The sequence below is a fragment of the Pristis pectinata genome, chromosome 19, assembly GCF_009764475.1.
Source record: "Pristis pectinata isolate sPriPec2 chromosome 19, sPriPec2.1.pri, whole genome shotgun sequence".
NCBI lineage: Eukaryota > Metazoa > Chordata > Chondrichthyes > Rhinopristiformes > Pristidae > Pristis > Pristis pectinata.
This window is the reverse complement of record NC_067423.1, coordinates 14,608,289-14,626,481: the sequence shown is the minus strand read 5'-3', so window position 1 is coordinate 14,626,481 and position 18,193 is coordinate 14,608,289. Positions and strand designations below refer to the sequence as shown.

Below are 18,193 nucleotides of genomic sequence, written 5' to 3'. Positions count from 1 at the left end.
TTTTCTGATGATACAAAGCTGGGTGTGAGGAGAATGCAGAAAGGCTTCAGGGGGATATAGATAGATAAGGAAATGGGTGAAGACATGGCAGATAAAATATAATGTGGAAAAATGGGATGTCATTGCCTTTGATAGAAAAAATAGAAACATGGAGTACTTTTTAAATACAGGACTGAAAGCTGTTGGTGTTTGGAAGGACCTGGGTGTCTTGGTACGCACATCATTTAAAGTTAAAATGCTAGTCCATCAAGCAATTAGGGAGGCAAAGCGCACGTTGGCCTTTTATTGCAAGTGGTTTTGATTATAAGAACAGAGATGTTTTAATCCAATTATATAAGGCCCTGGTGAGACTGCTTCTGGAATATTCTATGCAGACTTGGTCTTCGTAGCTAAGGGAGGATATAATTGTGATAGAGGGAGTGTAACAAAGGTTCTCCAGGTTAATTCTTGAGATACTGGGTTTATTGATTGCAGGGAGATTCAGTAGACTGGGCTGTACACTCTTGAGTTTACAAGGATGAGGGATGAATTATGAAATGCACAAAATTCTCACAGAGCTTGATAGGGTAGATACGGGGATGCTGTTTTCTCCGGGATGGGATGCCTAGAGCTGGGGTCACAGACTGAAAATTCATGCTCAGCCATTCAGCTCATAGAGATGAGAAGTAGTTTCTTGACCCTGGGTTAATGAATATTTGGAAATGTCTGCTCTAGAGGGCTGTGGAGGCTTGGTCGCTAAGTATATTCAAGACGGACGTCGATAGATTTTTAGATTTTAAGGGAATGAAGGGACATGGGGTTAGTGCAGAAAATCACCGCTGAGGTAAATGATCAACCATGATCTTGTGGAATGGCAGAACAGGCACGAGCAGCTGAATGGTCTCCGCTTTCTTCTATTACTTGTGTTCTCTTTCCCATAAGTGTCCTAAGAGTGAATTATGTGGACTGTGCAGCACAGAAGCAGGCCCAATTTCCTGCATCCATGTAGATCTCCACCCACTTGATTTGTCTCATGGTAGCCTCTCAGCATAGCTTTCGATTCCCTTTGCTTTCATGAACTCATCTATTTGTTTTGAAAGCGATGAACTGATAAGGCTAGAAAGTTTTCTGGTTTCCCCCTCCCTCTCTCCCTTCTTAAAGAAAGGAATGGTGTGCAATTTTCCATACTAAATGCAACATTTCCTAAATCTAGAGAGGTTTGTATGTTTGTGACCAAAGTACCCTCAATTTCTTCACCTATTTTTACCCAAGAAGGGAAAACCTTAATTTCCTGAAATGCTCTGTAAGTTGCTTCATGGATTAGGTAAGAAGGTTTCAAGATGCTGATTAATCTTAACAACGTCATTAGAAATAGCTGTTAGATTGTTCAAAAAGGCAGCAATTAGAGGTTATAGAGGGAACACTAATGAGAAATAATGAAAATGTCATGTTACTGAACTTCAAGAAATGGAGACATTCAGCAAAAGTTTAGAGATGAGTTACTCTCAAGAATTCTCATTCAAATTCCATAAACAATATGGAGATGCAAAAGAATACAGATGTTGGAATCTGGAGCAAAAAACAAACTGCCAGAGGAACTTGTTGGGTCAAGCAGCATCTGTGATGAGGGAGTAATTGTTGACGTTTTTGGATAAGATACTGTAATCAGGACCATAAGCACCATGGAAGCCAGATATATCTCTAGTTCCTGGGTTCTTGAATTGGAGATTAAGAAAATACTTGAAGCCAAACTTTTTAACGGTGTCGTTCATCTTTTTCAGGGCTGCGGAATGCTCCAGGCTGTTGGACTGTGATTCAGCAACTGCTGTGTGCTGTCTACATGCCAAAATGTGAAAATGGCAAAGTGGAACTGCCTGGTCAGGTCATGTGCCAGATCACGAGAAGCCCCTGTGCCATTGTGGAGCGGGAGAGAGGCTGGCCTGACTTTCTGAAGTGTTCGATTGACCGCTTTCCTGAAGGATGCCAGGTAAATGACTGGGAGTCAGCAAAAAAGTCCTTATGCAGCTGCAACTCCACTCTTGAACCCAGTGATGCATTGCTGGTGTGCCAGTCCCCACTATCTCACCCAAGTGGCTTCTCCTCGTGTGTGAACTGTGAGATTGAGTATGGTCAAACTGTAATCTATCTTGTGTACACATAGAGATATTGCAGAGGAGACAACTGCTCTTGGGAACAGGTTGCCAATCTGCCATCTTATCCTCAATTGCCAAGTGGGCAGCAAAGCAGTACTAGAGGGCATATGGACTGAAGGAAAGTTCACAAAGAAATAAAGTTAAAGTTTTGTTTGTAAATCCTCTCTTTCAGAATGAAGTTCAGAACATAAAATTTAACACCTCTGGCCGCTGTGAGGCTCCTCTGGTGCGCACAGAGAACCCCAAGAGCTGGTATGAGGATGTGGAAGGCTGTGGGATCCAGTGTCAGAATCCTCTCTTCACAAATAGCGAGCATGATGCCATGCACGTCTACATTGCCATCTTTGGTTCTGTCACCATTCTCTGCACATTCTTCACACTGGTGAGTGCTGCCCTCCTTTGGCCATTTATGGCCAGTGCCCTTTAATGAAGCACTCAGACTGCTTGACTTCAGTGATACTTAAGCACATATTGAAGGGTTTTCTTCTCTTGTTGGAGTTAAATTTCACAAATATGTGAAAGTAAATTTTAAAATTTTGGACAGTGTATCAGCAAAGCCCCGTAGGGGAGCTGGGAGGCTTGGTGATGCAGGCTCTCTGTTGCAAGAGCAAGCTGGCTGGCACAAAGGTAGGAGGTGGATCCCAGTGAGAAACCTCCACACAATCCTCTCATGTCTTTGTTGCACCAAAAATGGCTCTTAATTTTTGTCAATGGTGTCTAACTGGTAAACTGGGTGGATTGGGCAGTTCTCCCAAGCTGATGGTCAGTATCCTACGGCCTTCCTGATTTACAAATTTAAAGAAGTATATACGTGGGTCCCCTGAGGGATACCCATTTCAAGATAAAAGGGTTTTTTTCTTCCGTGGTGTTTAGCACACAAGCAGGTGGAGATGATGGAAATCTCTTCTGATGGAAATCTCTCCAATGATGGATGTATGTGAAGGAGAGGGATTAAATCAGTACCGTCTGGGTTCACTTAATAAAATTATTCTTGGAAAGTGAAATAAGTTCAATATAAATAATTCTACATAGATTCCACTTATCCCTTTCATCATCTGAACCCCTTGATTAGATTTCAACCTGTAACTCATTCTCAGATGTTTGTTATCCTATATATACAAATCACCTAAATTCATTGACTAGATTTTACTCTGCAAATCACTCCTTGGGTATCCATTAATCTATACGTAAACAACCTTAAACTCCCAATTAAATTCCACTCTGTAGCACCCATCCCCTGAAACCCCACAAATGGATTCCAGTCTGCAAAATGTTTCCAGACAAAACTCTCAGCCCCAAGCTCTTGATCAAATTGCATTATGTACATTACTCCCAGGTATTTGTTGGGATAGAGGTGTTAGCTGTCCATTGATAGCAGGTTGTGCTGAAGTTTATTCTAAGAAGCCCTCAAATGTTAGTATAAAAGCAAAAAGAAAGTCAGTTGCTGGAGATCTGAAATATAAATAGAAAATGCTAGAGAAACTCAGAAGACTAGACAGCCTCTATGGAAGGATAAACAGAGTTAATGATGCAGGTTGATGACCTTTCATCAGAACTAGGAAAAGTTAGAAATCAAGCATATTTTAAATTGCAGAGAAGCAGAGTATGGTGAGAACAAAGGGAACATAAGAATATAAATAGAAGCAGGAGTTCTGATGAAAGATCATTGACTGAAATATTAACTGTTTTTCTCTCCACAGATGTTGTCTGAATTGCTGAGTATTTCTAGTGTTTTCTCTTTTTTATTCTAAGTGCTTGGTGCTGGTCAGGGTACGTAAACTATCTCGCTCTGCATCATTGAGTGCGATGATGATAAAGAATAGAGTGATTTGTGTCCTTTGGCACGGTATATGTTGGTTATAATGGTCTAGAATATTGAAGGATTTTGACCTAATTCCCAATAGACAGGTGGCCACAGTACTCATTATTTAGCATAGATTGCATTGAAATGGATAGTTCCATTTCTTAGCCGTCTTAATAAAACTATCAGCAAGGAATGTTTTTCTGGGATGTAAGCCAAGATATATTATTTGGGTAGCTCTAGAACCTATTGAATTGGTATAGTATGAAACGTGGTTCATGGTATGTGTATGTTGAAGATGCACCAGGTCCCAGGACCATTTCCTCATTTTGATCTCAACAAAACAATACCAATGGCTTACCATTAGATGTTATTGTTTTGCTTACCTTGTAAAGGTTGTTGGAATTCTTAAGTGTCGTTGAAAGGTCTCGTTTTGTTTGGAGCTCTATCTCATCTTTCTTCTTGCACTTTGATTTTTCTCCTTGTTTTTTTAGGCCACATTTGTTGCTGACTGGAAGAATTCTAATCGTTATCCTGCTGTCATCTTGTTCTATATAAATACTTGTTTCTTTATTGGAAGCATTGGCTGGCTTGCACAGTTCATGGATGGGGCAAGGAAGGAAATTGTGTGCAAGGCAGATGGAACCATGCGACTTGGAGAGCCAACGTATGTTCATCCTACACTGGTTTATTCTTAAGTGTCTTGTTTGCCTTATGACAGTTTTGCTCTCTCTGAAGTCTCCTTGACATTTTGTCTGAATTTCTGCCACAATAGTAGCAGAACTAAGAAACAGGCTGGGGCATGATCACTAGAATAGTAAAGGGTGAATGAGAATTATGAAAAGGTAAATGTAGTACTTTAATGTTCCTCTCTGTCATTGGTGTTTACCTGTTATTTTTAGGATGTAAAACCCAAGTTATACCTTTTACATGCAAAGAGCTGGATAATTTTATTGAATTCTTAGAGAACTAGAAGGATTTATAATTATAATTTGAGAGTTTCATGGTCACTGTAAAAGATACCAGCTTTACCCATTCCAGATTGAATTAACTACTCGAAATTGAATACTTCATGGTAGGGATTGAACTTGTGTCTCCAGATCAATAATCCAGACCACTGAATGAATACTAATTAAATTTAATCAAAATGCCATTTTAACCCTTCCATGGACATTTTCTGAATGGTCATTTCAGGGAAAAAGAAAGTTTTGATTAGGAAGTTGGTCAGGCCAGATTGCCTTGCCAGCAATGCCCAGATCCCCCGAAAAAAAGTGAAAGAAGAGCACATTTGCCTCTGAGCCAGAGTCATTGGCTGTAGAGCATAGAAACAGGCCCTTTGGCCCACCATGTCTATGCCAACAATCATGCCCATCTATACTAAATCCCACATTCTTGCTCTTGACCACAAAATGTATCCTGTCACACCTATTACAGTGCTTAGAGACTGCTGTGCTATTTGAAATGCTGTTTTGGTTGAGGTATTAGCACGAAGCCCTGTCTGCCCTCTCAGATGAATGTAATAGACTGCAGATCATTATTTCAAAGAAGGTGATCAATTTTTCCTGTTGGCGTGACCAATGTTTATCCCTTGATCTATATCATTCATTAAAAAAGTTGCATTCCTGTTGGGGGCTTGCTATGTTTAAACAGTAGTGGTGGAAAACAGGATGATCTCACTGTAACTACTGTTTCTCTGACAGGTCCAATGAAACACTCTCCTGTGTTATAATTTTTGTGATTGTCTATTACTCGCTCATGTCTGGAGTGATCTGGTTCGTGATGCTTACGTACGCCTGGCACATGTCCTTCAAGGCTCTTGGCACCACCTATCAGCCTCTCTCTGGCAAGACTTCCTACTTCCACCTTATCACCTGGTCAATTCCATTTATACTCACCGTCGCTATCCTAGCATTGGCTCAGGTAATCAGTACATCCAGTTGTGTTGTCCAGAAATTGAGTGTGTTGGACGGGATGGACTGGAGGATGACAACCTGAAGGGCCAACATGATCACGGGTGGATAATGTGAAGGATTCCTAGTTTTATTTTGGGAGTGTGGTGATGGGGATTATAGATGGCGGTGGGGTGTTAAACAAGATTAGGAAGTCATGTAGGATTTTGAATGATGAGTTAAGTGTTGAATGGTGTCAACTTTATGAATGGGATAGAAACATAGGAACAGAATATGGCTATTTAGCCCCTCAAGCACGTTCTTTCATTCGATAAGATCATGGCTAATCTGTATGTACCTGTCTTTCCTCATGTTCCTTAATACTTTTTGGTATCAATATCTATTAGTCTCAGATTAAAATTGATAATTGACTCTGCATCAATTTACCACTTGCAGAAAAGTATCAAATTTATACCATACTCTGTGCAGGAGGGTGTCCTAATTTCACTTGTTAAAAGCTAGGCTCTGGTTTCTCTTTAGGCAAAGTCCACTGGATTTGGACATCCCAACTAGCAAAAATATTTTTTTCTCTACCTACTCTCTGTTCCCCTTAACGTCTTGAAAATTTCAATCAAATCACTCCTTAAACTTCTAGATTTCAGGGCATATAACAGCTTGTGTAATCTTTTTTCATAATTTAAACCTTAGAGTGAATTTACATTGCATTCCCTCCAAGGACAATATAATCTTTTCAAATCCTACTCGGAATTACTCACAGGTTGCCATGTGTTGAGGGTTTTGTATGGTTGTAACTTCTCTCCCCCTATGCTCTAGATCTTTAGAGATAATAGCTGGTAATTCATTCATATTTTTGATTATTTTCTGTACCTACCCTTGACAACAGATCAAATCTAGAAAGTACAAGTTTACTTGGATCTAAGCCCCAACGTGCTTCAATTGAACCCGAACGAAACAGATAATAAAAAAAAATACATATTGGGTTGAAAGAGGATGCTCCAGAGTTGATAATGATGAATGATCTATAATTATGATTTGGATTAACCCCCCCCTTGTTTAGTATTTACTCTTTAATGTGTGTCACAGTCAGTTAGATCCTTGACTTGTACATGGTCTGAGTCTGTGTCCAGCAACTTCTGGTGGAATATTCCTATCTAAATGACATTGCAGTAAGATGATCTTATTCCATAGGTGGACGGAGACTCTGTTAGTGGGATCTGCTTTGTTGGATATAAGGATTATCACTTCCGGGCAGGATTTGTCCTGGCTCCAATTGGATTGGTTCTGCTGGTTGGTGGCTATTTTCTTATAAGAGGTATGCAGCATGGATTTGTCAAACAAAGAACAGTACTGAAATCCAAAATTAATTCAAACCAATTTCCTTATGTGCCTTATTCAATGTGCATTGAGGATTTAGTATAGCAGCAGCTAGTGCTCTATCTCCATCTTCAGCCAGATCCAACTCTTCCAAGTAAGTTTCCGGAGTTATATTTTGATGCAATTTCACACATTGGCAGTTCCCCACATGATTGCAATTCCTTAGCAAGACCTAGATAACATTTAGGGGTGGACTGATAAGTGGCATCATTTATGGCACAAAATGCCAGGCAATGACCAATTTCAATGGCATTGCCATTGCCAAATCCATGACTATTAGCATCCCGATAGTCAAAAACTCAATAGGACCAGACACATAAATACCATGGCTATAAAAACAGTTAAGAGGCTGGGTATGCTGCACTGAATGACCCACCTTCTGACACCCTAAGGCCTTCCCACCACCTACAAGGCACAAATCAGGAGTGAGACGGAATACTTTCCACTTGAATGGATGAATGCGGCTCCATCACCTCTCAAGAAGCTTAGCATCATCCAGGATAAAGCACCCTGCTTGATCGGTATCCCATCCTCCATCCTAAACATTCATTCCCCACATCATTCATGCATGGTGGCTGCAATGTCTACCATCTAAATGCACTGCAGTTACTCGCCTAGGCTACCCTGACAGCACCTTTCAAACCTACAGTCTCTATCAACAAGAAGGAAAAGGGCAGCAGAGGCATTGCAACACTACCACCCACAGGTTCCCTTCCAAGTCGCACACAATCCTGATATGGAAATATATCACCATTCCTTCATCACTGGGTTGAAATCCTGTAACTCCCTCTGGAAAAAGCTCTGTGCAAGCATCTTCACCAGTTGGGCTGAAGGGCCTGTTTCCGTGCTGTGTAACTCTATGACTCTAAGGACTTAAGTATTTCAAGAAGTTGGCTCACCACCACCTTTTTAAGGACATTTAATGATGTGTATTTAACGCTGGCCTTGCCAGCAATGCCCAGTTCCCAAAAAATGAATAAATAACAAAAAAATCAGTTCCACTAATCAATTAAATCATAGCTGGCTTGTTTAAAGATAGGATAAGCTATCTTTGTTAGTCACATGTACATCGAAACCCACAGTGAAATGCACCTTTTGCATAGAGTGTTCTGGGGGCAGCCTGCAAGTGTCACCACGCTTCCGGCGCCAACATAGCATGCCCACAACCTCCTAACCCGTACGTCTTTGGAATGTGGGAGGAAACCGGAGTACCCGGAGGAAACCCACACAGACACGGGGAGAACGTACAAACTCCTTACAGACAGCAGCCGGAATTGAACCCATGTCACTGGCACTGTAAAGTGTTACGCTAACCGCTACACTACTGTGGACCACAATGTTACAATGTTATTTACCACCTTTGGCTCTGTAGCTCTTGATACTCTTGTCTGACAAATTCCTATCAATCTCTGCCTTGAAAACCTCATCTGAGTCCAGCGGCGGTTACCTGTTAGGAAGGGTTCCAGGTTTCCATTGCTTGTCCATGATATTGCAACTTGGTGCCTGGGAAGAAGTTCCATTCCCTAGCAAAAAAAAACTGACCATGAGTTAAAAGCTTTTATCCCCTTCCTCTTTATGCTGACAAAGTCCTGTTAAGGAGCTCTTCTTTCCCAGTTCTGAAAGATGACTTGTATCCCTTTGAAAAATTTACTGTTTTTCCATTCAGATAGGAACAGAACAAAACTATTCAATCCCTCAAGCCCATTCTAACACTCAATTAGATCATGGTTGATTTTAACTCCATCTGTCTACCTTGGTTCTGTAATCCTGTGGGTTTTAGATAGGCAGAGGTATTTATCAGAGTCACATTTGAAATTTTCAGGTGCCCCCTCCCCACCTAACCCCATTGTCCCATCTCAACAACCGGTCTGGGAGGAAGAGAGTGTGAGATTTCCAGTACTCCATGAATGAAGATGCTGCTTTTTCTTTTGATTTTTAGTTTCTAGGACTTGCAGATTCTTTTACTTTTAAATTGGTCACAAGCTCATTTCAGTTGCTCACTATTTCTGTTACAGGTGTCATGACCCTGTTCTCAATTAAGAGTAACCATCCGGGGCTCCTGAGTGAGAAAGCAGCCAGCAAAATTAATGAAACAATGCTACGCCTTGGTAAGAATGGTCAACATAAGATCTCAACTCTGTACATTCAGAAAAAAATACTTCACTTCTCTGGTGTATGGATTGGCTGTTCAGATTGTCACTCTAGAGCTGTGGATCCTTCTTAGGAATCTTAGGATAATTTAATCTCCAGCACAGTTAGAAGCAAAAATCTTGCAAGGTGATCTTTTAATATTATTTGAGTGTTTTCATGGTTAATTATACAAATATTGGAAATGGGAGAAAATGTGGTCTTGAGGTGAAAACTGCAGGAATGGCCCAACTAGAGTTGGCAACCTGATGTGACAATTGTGAATGTAACTCAAGCAGGATGTGATACAACAAATGTTTGGTTATCCTTTAATTGGGGGTAGGATGCATTGAAGGGGAGATGGTGTGAATGTTTTGTTGTAGTATTTTTCCTCCATAACTGGACAGAATCAGTGCATAGAGGTGAACATGGACCTGGACCACATTATTCCTACCTTTTTGTTAAGAGCCAGGGTAAAGTACATTGCACATTGATGAAGGTAGAGCAGTGGATGTGGTGTACGTGGATTTTAGTAAAGCATTTGATAAGGTTCCTCATGGAAGGCTCATTCAGAAAGTCAGGAGGCATGGGATCCAGGGAAACTTGGCTTGATTCAGAACTGGCTCACCCATAGAAGACAGAGGGTGGTGGTAGATGGAGTGTATTCTGCCTGGAGGTCGGTGACCAGTGGTGTTCCACAGGGATCTGTTCTGGGGCCCCTGCTCTTTGTGATTTTTATAAATGATTTGGATGAGGATGTGGAAGGGTGGGTTAGTAAGTTTGCTGATGACACGAAGGTTGGTGGTGTTATGGATAGTGTAGAAGGTTGCTGTAGATTACAACAGGATATTGATAGAATGCAGAGCTGGGCTGAGAAGTGGCAGATGGAGTTCATCCTGGAAAAGTGTGAAGTGATACACTTTGGAAGATCGAATTTGAAGACAGAATACAAGGTTAATGGCAGGACTCTTGGCAGTGTGGAGAAACAGAGGGATTTTGGGGTCTATGTCCATAGATGCTTCAAGGTTGCCACGCAGGTTGATAGGGTTGTTAAGAAGGCGTATGGTGTGTTGGCCTTCATTAGTTGGGGTATTGAGTTCAAGAGCCGTGAGGTAATGTTGCAGCTCTGTAGAACTCTGGTTAGACCACACTTGGAGTATTGTGTTCAGTTCTGGTTGCCTCATTATAGGAAGGATGTGGAAGCCTTGGAGAGGGTGCAGAGGAGATTTACCAGGATGCTGCCTGGATTGAAGAGCATGTCTTATATGAGGATAGGTTGAGCGAGCTGGGGCTTTTCTCTTTGGAGAGAAGGATGATGAGAGGTGACTTGATAGAGGTGTACAAGATGATAGGAGGCATAGATGGAGTGGACAGTTAGAGACTTTCCCAGGGCGAAAATGGCTAACAGGAGGGGACATAATTTTAAGGTGATTGGCGGAAGGTATAAGGGGGATGTCAGAGGTGAGTTTTTTTACACAGAGAGTGGTGAGTGCGTGGAACGCACTGCCGACAGAGGTTGTGGGGGCAGATACATTAGGACTATTTAAGAGACTCTTAGATAGCCACGTGAATGATAGAAAAATAGAGGGTTATGTGGGAGGGAAGGGTTAGATTGATCTTGGAGTAGGATAAAATGTCGGCACAACATCATGGGCCAAAGGGCCTGTACTGTGCTGTAATGTTCTATGTAAAGTTGCCAACCTTCAGGATTATGCTGGATTCTCCAGAAGTTAAAATTGAATCTCCTGAATTGCTTCCAGAAAACCTGGAGTAAAATTATAAGAACATCTAATTGTTTTCTTAAAATAAAAGTTTTAAAAATATTGGAATACTTATTTATTAGTTATGGTAAAGATTATAGGGGTAGGGGTAAAAAGCCAGTATAACCGATGGCAAAGCCTTATCCAACTGGGGAATGACAAGTTCATTTGCTTTGGGAAGGCAGTCTGCCCTGAAGATGGTTGTGTCATATAACCAATGGGTGTTGAGATAGAGTGAGATCATTTAGCAATACAGTAAATCTCCATTAATCTGCTATAGACTATTTGGAAATCCCAATGGTTCAGTATTTGGATCACCTGATAATGTTTCCCATACTCCCTTTCAACTCACCCGGACCCCAATTCCCACGCTCCTTTTAAATTCACTATGGCCCCATTTTCCTCATTCCCTTTAAACTTAACGGTTCATGGGAAAACTTACTATCTACTATCTAAAAGTAGTGCAGGTGCAATGCGATTTGGGTATATATGTACACAAGTCTTTGAAGAGAGCACAACAGATTGCAAAAGCAGATAGAAAGCTTGTGGATTCTGGGTTTTGTATGTGGAGCCCCAGAAAGCAAAAGAGATTATGTTGAACCTCTGTAAAATACTGATTTGGCCACAGCTGGAAAATTGTGTCCAATTCTAGTTACTTCACCATGGGAAAGATGTGAAGGATGATGGACTTCAGCTGCATAGGTACCACAGGTGACATCAGTAATAACTTTTTCACACATTGAGTGCTAATGGTCTGAAAATTCACTGATTGAAAGGGTTGTGCATGCAGATTCAATTGTTCCTTGCAAAGGGAAATTAGATGGATCCTTGAAGGAAGAGAAGAAGTCAGGGCTATGGAGAAAGAGTTGGAGAGTTGAACTCACCAAATCACTTTTGCAGCGAGTTTGATCATAAGAATGGAATAGTGACAGTGAACAACTTATTTTTAGTTGTAACTATTCCATTCTATGATTATAGATAACCTTTACTGGAAGATATTTAATATAGCGGTAGACCCAGCTACCATATCCTCATCATTAATAAAAGTTACTATCCCTTGATTCCTTTTTGAAACCCCTTTCTATGCAACTACCACACTCTCCATTTATTCCAAATAAGAATTATAACTTGGAAGGGAGAATACACCTGAATTGCTCATCTCCACATTTTCTAAGATTAGAGAGAAATTAATTTGAGGCCATTCCTCATAATCTTAAAAAAAACCTATTAAAATTCCCCATCATGTTCAGTTTCTCAGTCCACACAATTGCAGGTAAATAGGAGCAACATAGCATGATTATATCTGAAGGTGAAAGAACTCAAGCTTATTGCCATGAAATAAGGATCAGCTGCTTATATCAATGTTTATGTGTGTGTGTGTGTGTATGCCTGTGAGTGTGTGTACATGTGAGGGAGAAGTCTGCATATATGTTTGAATCATTCTTGGTTTGTGCAAATGTAAACCTGTGATGTTCTAATGCTTTGAGTCTTTATGTTTTCAGGTATTTTTGGTTTCCTGGCATTTGGTTTTGTCTTCATCACATTTGGCTGCCATTTCTATGACTTCTTTAACCAGGCTGATTGGGAGAGGAGTTTCCGTGATTTTGTTCTGTAAGTAGCCCTGCTTCCTTCAGTCCACCTCCTACCCTGTAAAGTGCCACTCTTTAGCTACTAGTTATCTACTCAGTGAAGATTTGAAGTGAAATCCTAGGATTTGGGGATTTTGAACTCCTGTTTGGTTTAACGAAGTGCCTAAGGTCCTCATTAGGATGCCACATTGGAAGTATTTCCCAGCATCCATTGAAAACTCCTGATCTATGAAAATTTTCGTTTAGATATAATAGTGAACAGACTGACGTTAAATGCAGTAAAATTTAGGAGCATGTGAAGTATCTTGCAACATTGGTTTGAATTCATCTTGGCCTGGAGGCATAGACTCAGTGAGCTAAATGGACTCTTTCTGTGCCATACCAGTTCTATGATTCAATGAGAGTTGTGTTTCATGGGTTCATGCTGTTTCTGAGTATTCTGCTTATTGGAGAATGATATCAGACAGGAGCAAGGAAGAAATAGAACAGCCCAGAGAATGATACTGGAGCTCCTTAAATCTAAATATAATTTACACTTCAATTATCAGCATTGACTCAGCAGGTAGCAGGTGATGCTTCCAGGTTTCCTTTCAGAGACTCAAGCACATATTAGACTGACAATTAAGCACTGAGGACAAGGTGTATGATTGGAGTTAGTCTTTCATTTGAGATGGTAAAATCCAACCTCTGCTTGTTCTCTAACATAGATGTAGAGTATTTGAAAAGCAGGGGATATCTCCTTAGTGCTCTGACAAATACCTACCTCCAATAGAGGTCACTAAAAGCAGATTCTCATCAATTATTTCATGGCTGTTGTGAGTCCTTACCATGTTCAAATTGGCTGCCACATTTCACTTCGTTGTACTAGTTAAGCACTTTGAGAAACACTTGAGGTATTGAAAGGAGCTCTCTGAATGAAATTTATTCCCTTCTTTCTTATAATTCAAAACTAGTTTTCAGCTTCACACAGATGTCATCAGAGTGATTAAAATAGGATATGACATTAATGGACCAGCGGCAGGTTATAGTTGTTTTATTGCTGGGCATAGATATACTGAGGTACACTGGTTATGTCAGTAATTGATTGGCACATTTTTGTGTATACAGTATGTGCTATGTGGTCAGGATTATATCTATTATCCTGTTTGTGAGATTTGTTTGCACGTTTGTGTACATTTGCTCAATGCACGCATCTACATTTATTTGGCGGAATCTTCATATTTGATTGACTTTATGTTTAATCCCTCAGGTGTGAAGCCAATGTTTCCATTGCTGAGCAAACCAATACACCCATCCCTGAATGTAGCATCAAGAATCGCCCCAGTCTCTTGGTGGAAAAGATTAACATATTTGCCATGTTTGGGACAGGCATTGCCATGAGCACCTGGGTGTGGACCAAAGCTACAGTCTTGATCTGGAAAAGGACATGGTTGAGGTAAGAGAATTCACTCTGCCATTGTATGATGTGGAAAAGTTATAATTACTGCAAGCAAAACTTATTGCCCTGTAATTCTTATGAGCTCCTATTATGTCTGGTTACCCTCCTACCCCTCCCAAAGGAGAAATCATTTTGATGAGAAAGTGGATGAGTATTTCCTCAAGTCCTCTGTCTCTTAAAAGGTCTTTAATTTCTGGAAAGGTAACCTTAAACGCAACATGGCAGCATTCAAATTAAATTAGTGTTGATCTCCAACTCTTTCCTGATTTCCATAATTCTTGAATACTCTTGCCAAATAAAATGAATCGATCACTGTTTGAAAAATTTCAATTGATCCCCAGCCTTAATATTCTTTTGAGTAGAGAGTTACAAATTTACACTACCTTTCAATATTAACATCAATTTCTAAACTCACCCATGAAAACCTAGCTTAAATTTTAATGTTATGCATACATCTGGATGCTCCCACCACAATGAATAGCTTCTCTCTATCTCCCTGATTGACTCTTTTAATTATTTTGTCACTTGCTTAAATTATCAATAATATCCATACTCAAAGGATACAAGCCAAATCTGAGAAACTGGTCTTCATAATTTAACTGCCTGCTCATTACTGATGTGAGATCAAGATCTTAATAATGTGAAGGAATGAACCTATACCCTCCACTGGCACAACATCATATGTTATACTTTCTAAAGCTCGTGCATTAATCAATGAAGCATTACTGGTCTGAATAGATGCTTTATTCACTGCTTGTACAATCAGGACACCCTGTTCTTAATATTTGATTTCAGTAATGGGAACATGCACAATGTCAAGCCATTTGATTGTACATGGAGGTCTGAATGGGACATTTGTTAATATTGAAAAACCCTGGGCAAAAGGACTAATATCTATGATGCAGGATGTCAGAATGGTTGAAAGAAAACAGGCAAAATAAAACATGCTGAGTAGGTGAGGGCAAGCTTCAATTTTTAAACCATTTAGATTGGAGGAGATGGGAAAGACTGGCAGACAGAAAAAATCTGACAAAAATGGGTTTTTTGTTGATTTAGACAAACAGCAACTTAGCATTGATAAGGAGAAACCAAGGATGGTGCAAAAGTAAATAATTGCACTCAAGAATGTACCATCAAATATGAGGAGGATTTAGTTGCAGTTAATAAAACACAAGGTAGTATCAAAGTACAGGACAATGGTTGGCTTGGCATGTACTGTATTAGAGAAGATCCAAAGGACAAAGATCTGATGTAGTATTACAGACTTTCTGTATAGGGTTGGTGAAATCATAGATGTGCTATCGTGCTTAAATCTAGCCAAATCAAAAGACAATGAGAAAGGTCTTTTATGAAGAATCCATGATGAAGTTGAGGGCGTACAAATTCAATTCAACTCTATCAATAAACCCATTAGGGGAGTGAGGCTCCATGATCTATGAATTCTTCTGGAGGGACATTTTAGCCTGATTTAGGCCCTAGCACCCAATCTAATAAAGATTGTTAACCAACTCATAATGGTACCTTTCCCCTTGCACTCCAGTAGAAAAAGTTCCCAGTGCCAGGGAACTCCCACCCACTTTGTGTTTTACAGAAAGCCAAAGGGTTGATATCTTGGTTCTGAGGCAGCAGTGGGTGTGAAATGATTTGTGGCAATAGCTTAGACTTGGACTGAAATGTATGTCTCAAGTTATGATGTCACGAACTAGTGATAAGGATTGCTGTTGGTCAGTCCAACCAGTTTTGCTCTCGATAAGCAATAAAGACCTATCAAGATACAGATGTAAGTGGAAGCAGTGCAGGCTTCAAACCTCAACAACTTCAAGTTATAGTCTTGATACTTCCACATATTTGCAGTCGCAGAATCTCAATTACAATCCCAAGAACCAATTTAAAATAAATAATATGTCTGTCACACTCTCACAGGTTGAATGCCTTCTTATTTTCAGAATTATTGGCCGAAGTGATGATGAGCCAAAGCGAATCAAGAAAAGCAGAATGATTGCCAAAGCTTTCTCAAAGCGAAAGGAATTACTGAAAAACCCAGATAAGGAGCTGTCATTCAGCATGCAGACAGTCTCTCACGAAGGCCCAGTGGGTGAGTACTTGTCGGAAGTGGTTTTGATCCATATGTGAATACTAGTTAAACTAAATGTAAAAATACTGGAAGTGCTTTGTAGGTTTGGGCAGATTAGAGTTAATGTTTCAGTCCATTGTCCTTTCTCAGATAGCATTTTAAATGTGTAGGGAATGGGCTGGGGAGGGAGGAGATAGTAAAAGGGAAGGTTGGTCTCAAGAGTGAAAGACAGGAGCGATTAAATGATGGAAGCGATGAACAAAACAAAGGAACATCATGGCCCAAGGCGGGAAAGCAAAAATTGAAATGAAAGAGCTGCAGTTAGAGAAAGCTAAATCATGGCCAACAGTTGCTTTCAGAAATCCAGTGTAGTGTAGTTATAATCTGAAATGAATCAAAAGAGGAGGTGCTGTTCCTTAAGCCTCTGTTGATCCTCATTGGGAGATCAAACAAAGGTGAGTCTAAGCAGGAGTAGGACAGATAATTAAAAAGCTCAGGATCACAGTTGCATTCTGAGCAGTGGTTTAATACAGTGATCACCCAATCTGCGTTTGATTTGCTTTAGAGGAGATCACATTATGAGCATTAAACACAGCATACTAAATTGTAAGTGACTTTGTTTTACTATGATGGAATATTTTGGGTCCTGAACAAAGGGAAAGAATGGAATTAAAAGAGCACTATTTGTTGAGAATAGGCTCTTGTTAAAAAATAATGCTTCTGGGCCTCAGTTACAGGAAATAGGTAGCCAAGGCTGAGCAGGTTCTAATTAGATCAGGCTGCATTCATTAACCAGTTCAAAAAGTGATAGAGTCATGGATCCAATACTACATGCTAGAACAGGTTTACCTGGCTAAGTGCCTTGGCTTTGATTTAATAGTTTTGATTTCAATTAAGTAGATTTTCTTCTGATTATCTGTGAAGTACAAAAAGACATTTTACTAATACAGGAATCTGCTTTCCCCTGCAACTCCAACCCCACCCCAGAAGTCCATCAACCCTTACTCCAACCACACCCCAGAAGTCCATCAACCCTTACTCCAACCACCAGTCTTAGCCAATCTTACTTGTGTTTCCCATTTCCCTAACCACTCCAGTCAGGAATCAGCTCCCAATCACTACATCCGAGGCAATCTGAAAACCCTGACACTGTCTCCTCCATCCTACAACCTGCTATGCCACATCAAAGTGCCTCTTTGTTTCACAACAATCTTCCATCCCTCATCAAGCCAAATCTGCCTCCAACCACCAATAAGGGGCAAAATCATTGATGCATTTGAGCACGTGGATTAGAAATAAAAAGTCTTCCTAATGTGCATGACTCATGGATTGTGGCTTTACAATCGTACAATTGGTATAGAAGAAAGTAGAGATTAGTAAAAACAACTTGCTGGGTGCCTAATTCTGAGTGACATTGTTATGAGGCTCACCTTCACAGGAGCTACAGGCAACAAGAGGATTCACATAAAACACATAAGAGGAGGGGAAGGGCAGATTAGAAGAAAAAATCAATATCTTAAAGACATCCTGTGTTTTTAGCTGGAATCAACTTTGATCTGAATGAGCCATCTGCTGACCTCTCATCTGCCTGGGCTCAACACGTAACCAAGATGGTGGCCCGAAGGGGAGCCATTTTACCTCAGGACATTTCTGTCACTCCAGTAGAAACACCAGGTGAGTTTGCCACTTTGATAATCAGTAGTCAATCAATAAACTGATGTAATTTTTGAGTTCCAGTACAATGTTAAAAATGCAGCTTAAACTTCAGTCATACTGTTTGGCTTGTGGCAAATGTAGGGAGAGGTACCATGTGTTTACAAAGGCTATGGTTCCAGACAACATTCAATTGTAACATCGAACACTTGTGCTGCAGAACATGGCAGGCCCAAACCAAGTTGTCCCAGCACTACTACAACACCCACACTTACCTGACAATTATGTGCTGCCCACAAAAAGTATCACACATCAAATCTGGCTAATCAGTCCAA

General features: G+C 40.3%; 1 protein-coding gene and 1 long non-coding RNA gene across 2 annotated transcripts in view; one reads left to right on the top strand and one right to left on the bottom strand.

Annotated features, from left to right (window-relative positions):
* LOC127580273 (uncharacterized) overlaps positions 1-18,193 on the bottom strand; it is a 48,227-nt gene that overhangs the window by 18,594 nt on the left and 11,440 nt on the right. Inside the window, exon 2 of the long non-coding RNA XR_007957798.1 lies at positions 8,665-8,740. This is a non-coding gene — a long non-coding RNA (uncharacterized LOC127580273). The remainder of the gene's footprint in view (positions 1-8,664; positions 8,741-18,193) is intronic.
* The window catches only part of smo (smoothened, frizzled class receptor), a 38,783-nt gene that overhangs the window by 15,217 nt on the left and 5,373 nt on the right, over positions 1-18,193 (top strand). The window contains exons 3-12 of the mRNA XM_052033453.1: positions 1,761-1,966; positions 2,305-2,514; positions 4,428-4,600; positions 5,634-5,853; positions 7,032-7,155; positions 9,233-9,325; positions 12,607-12,715; positions 13,943-14,128; positions 16,078-16,226; positions 17,745-17,879. Of these exons, the coding sequence (XP_051889413.1) occupies positions 1,761-1,966; positions 2,305-2,514; positions 4,428-4,600; positions 5,634-5,853; positions 7,032-7,155; positions 9,233-9,325; positions 12,607-12,715; positions 13,943-14,128; positions 16,078-16,226; positions 17,745-17,879 (1,605 nt within the window). The remainder of the gene's footprint in view (positions 1-1,760; positions 1,967-2,304; positions 2,515-4,427; positions 4,601-5,633; positions 5,854-7,031; positions 7,156-9,232; positions 9,326-12,606; positions 12,716-13,942; positions 14,129-16,077; positions 16,227-17,744; positions 17,880-18,193) is intronic.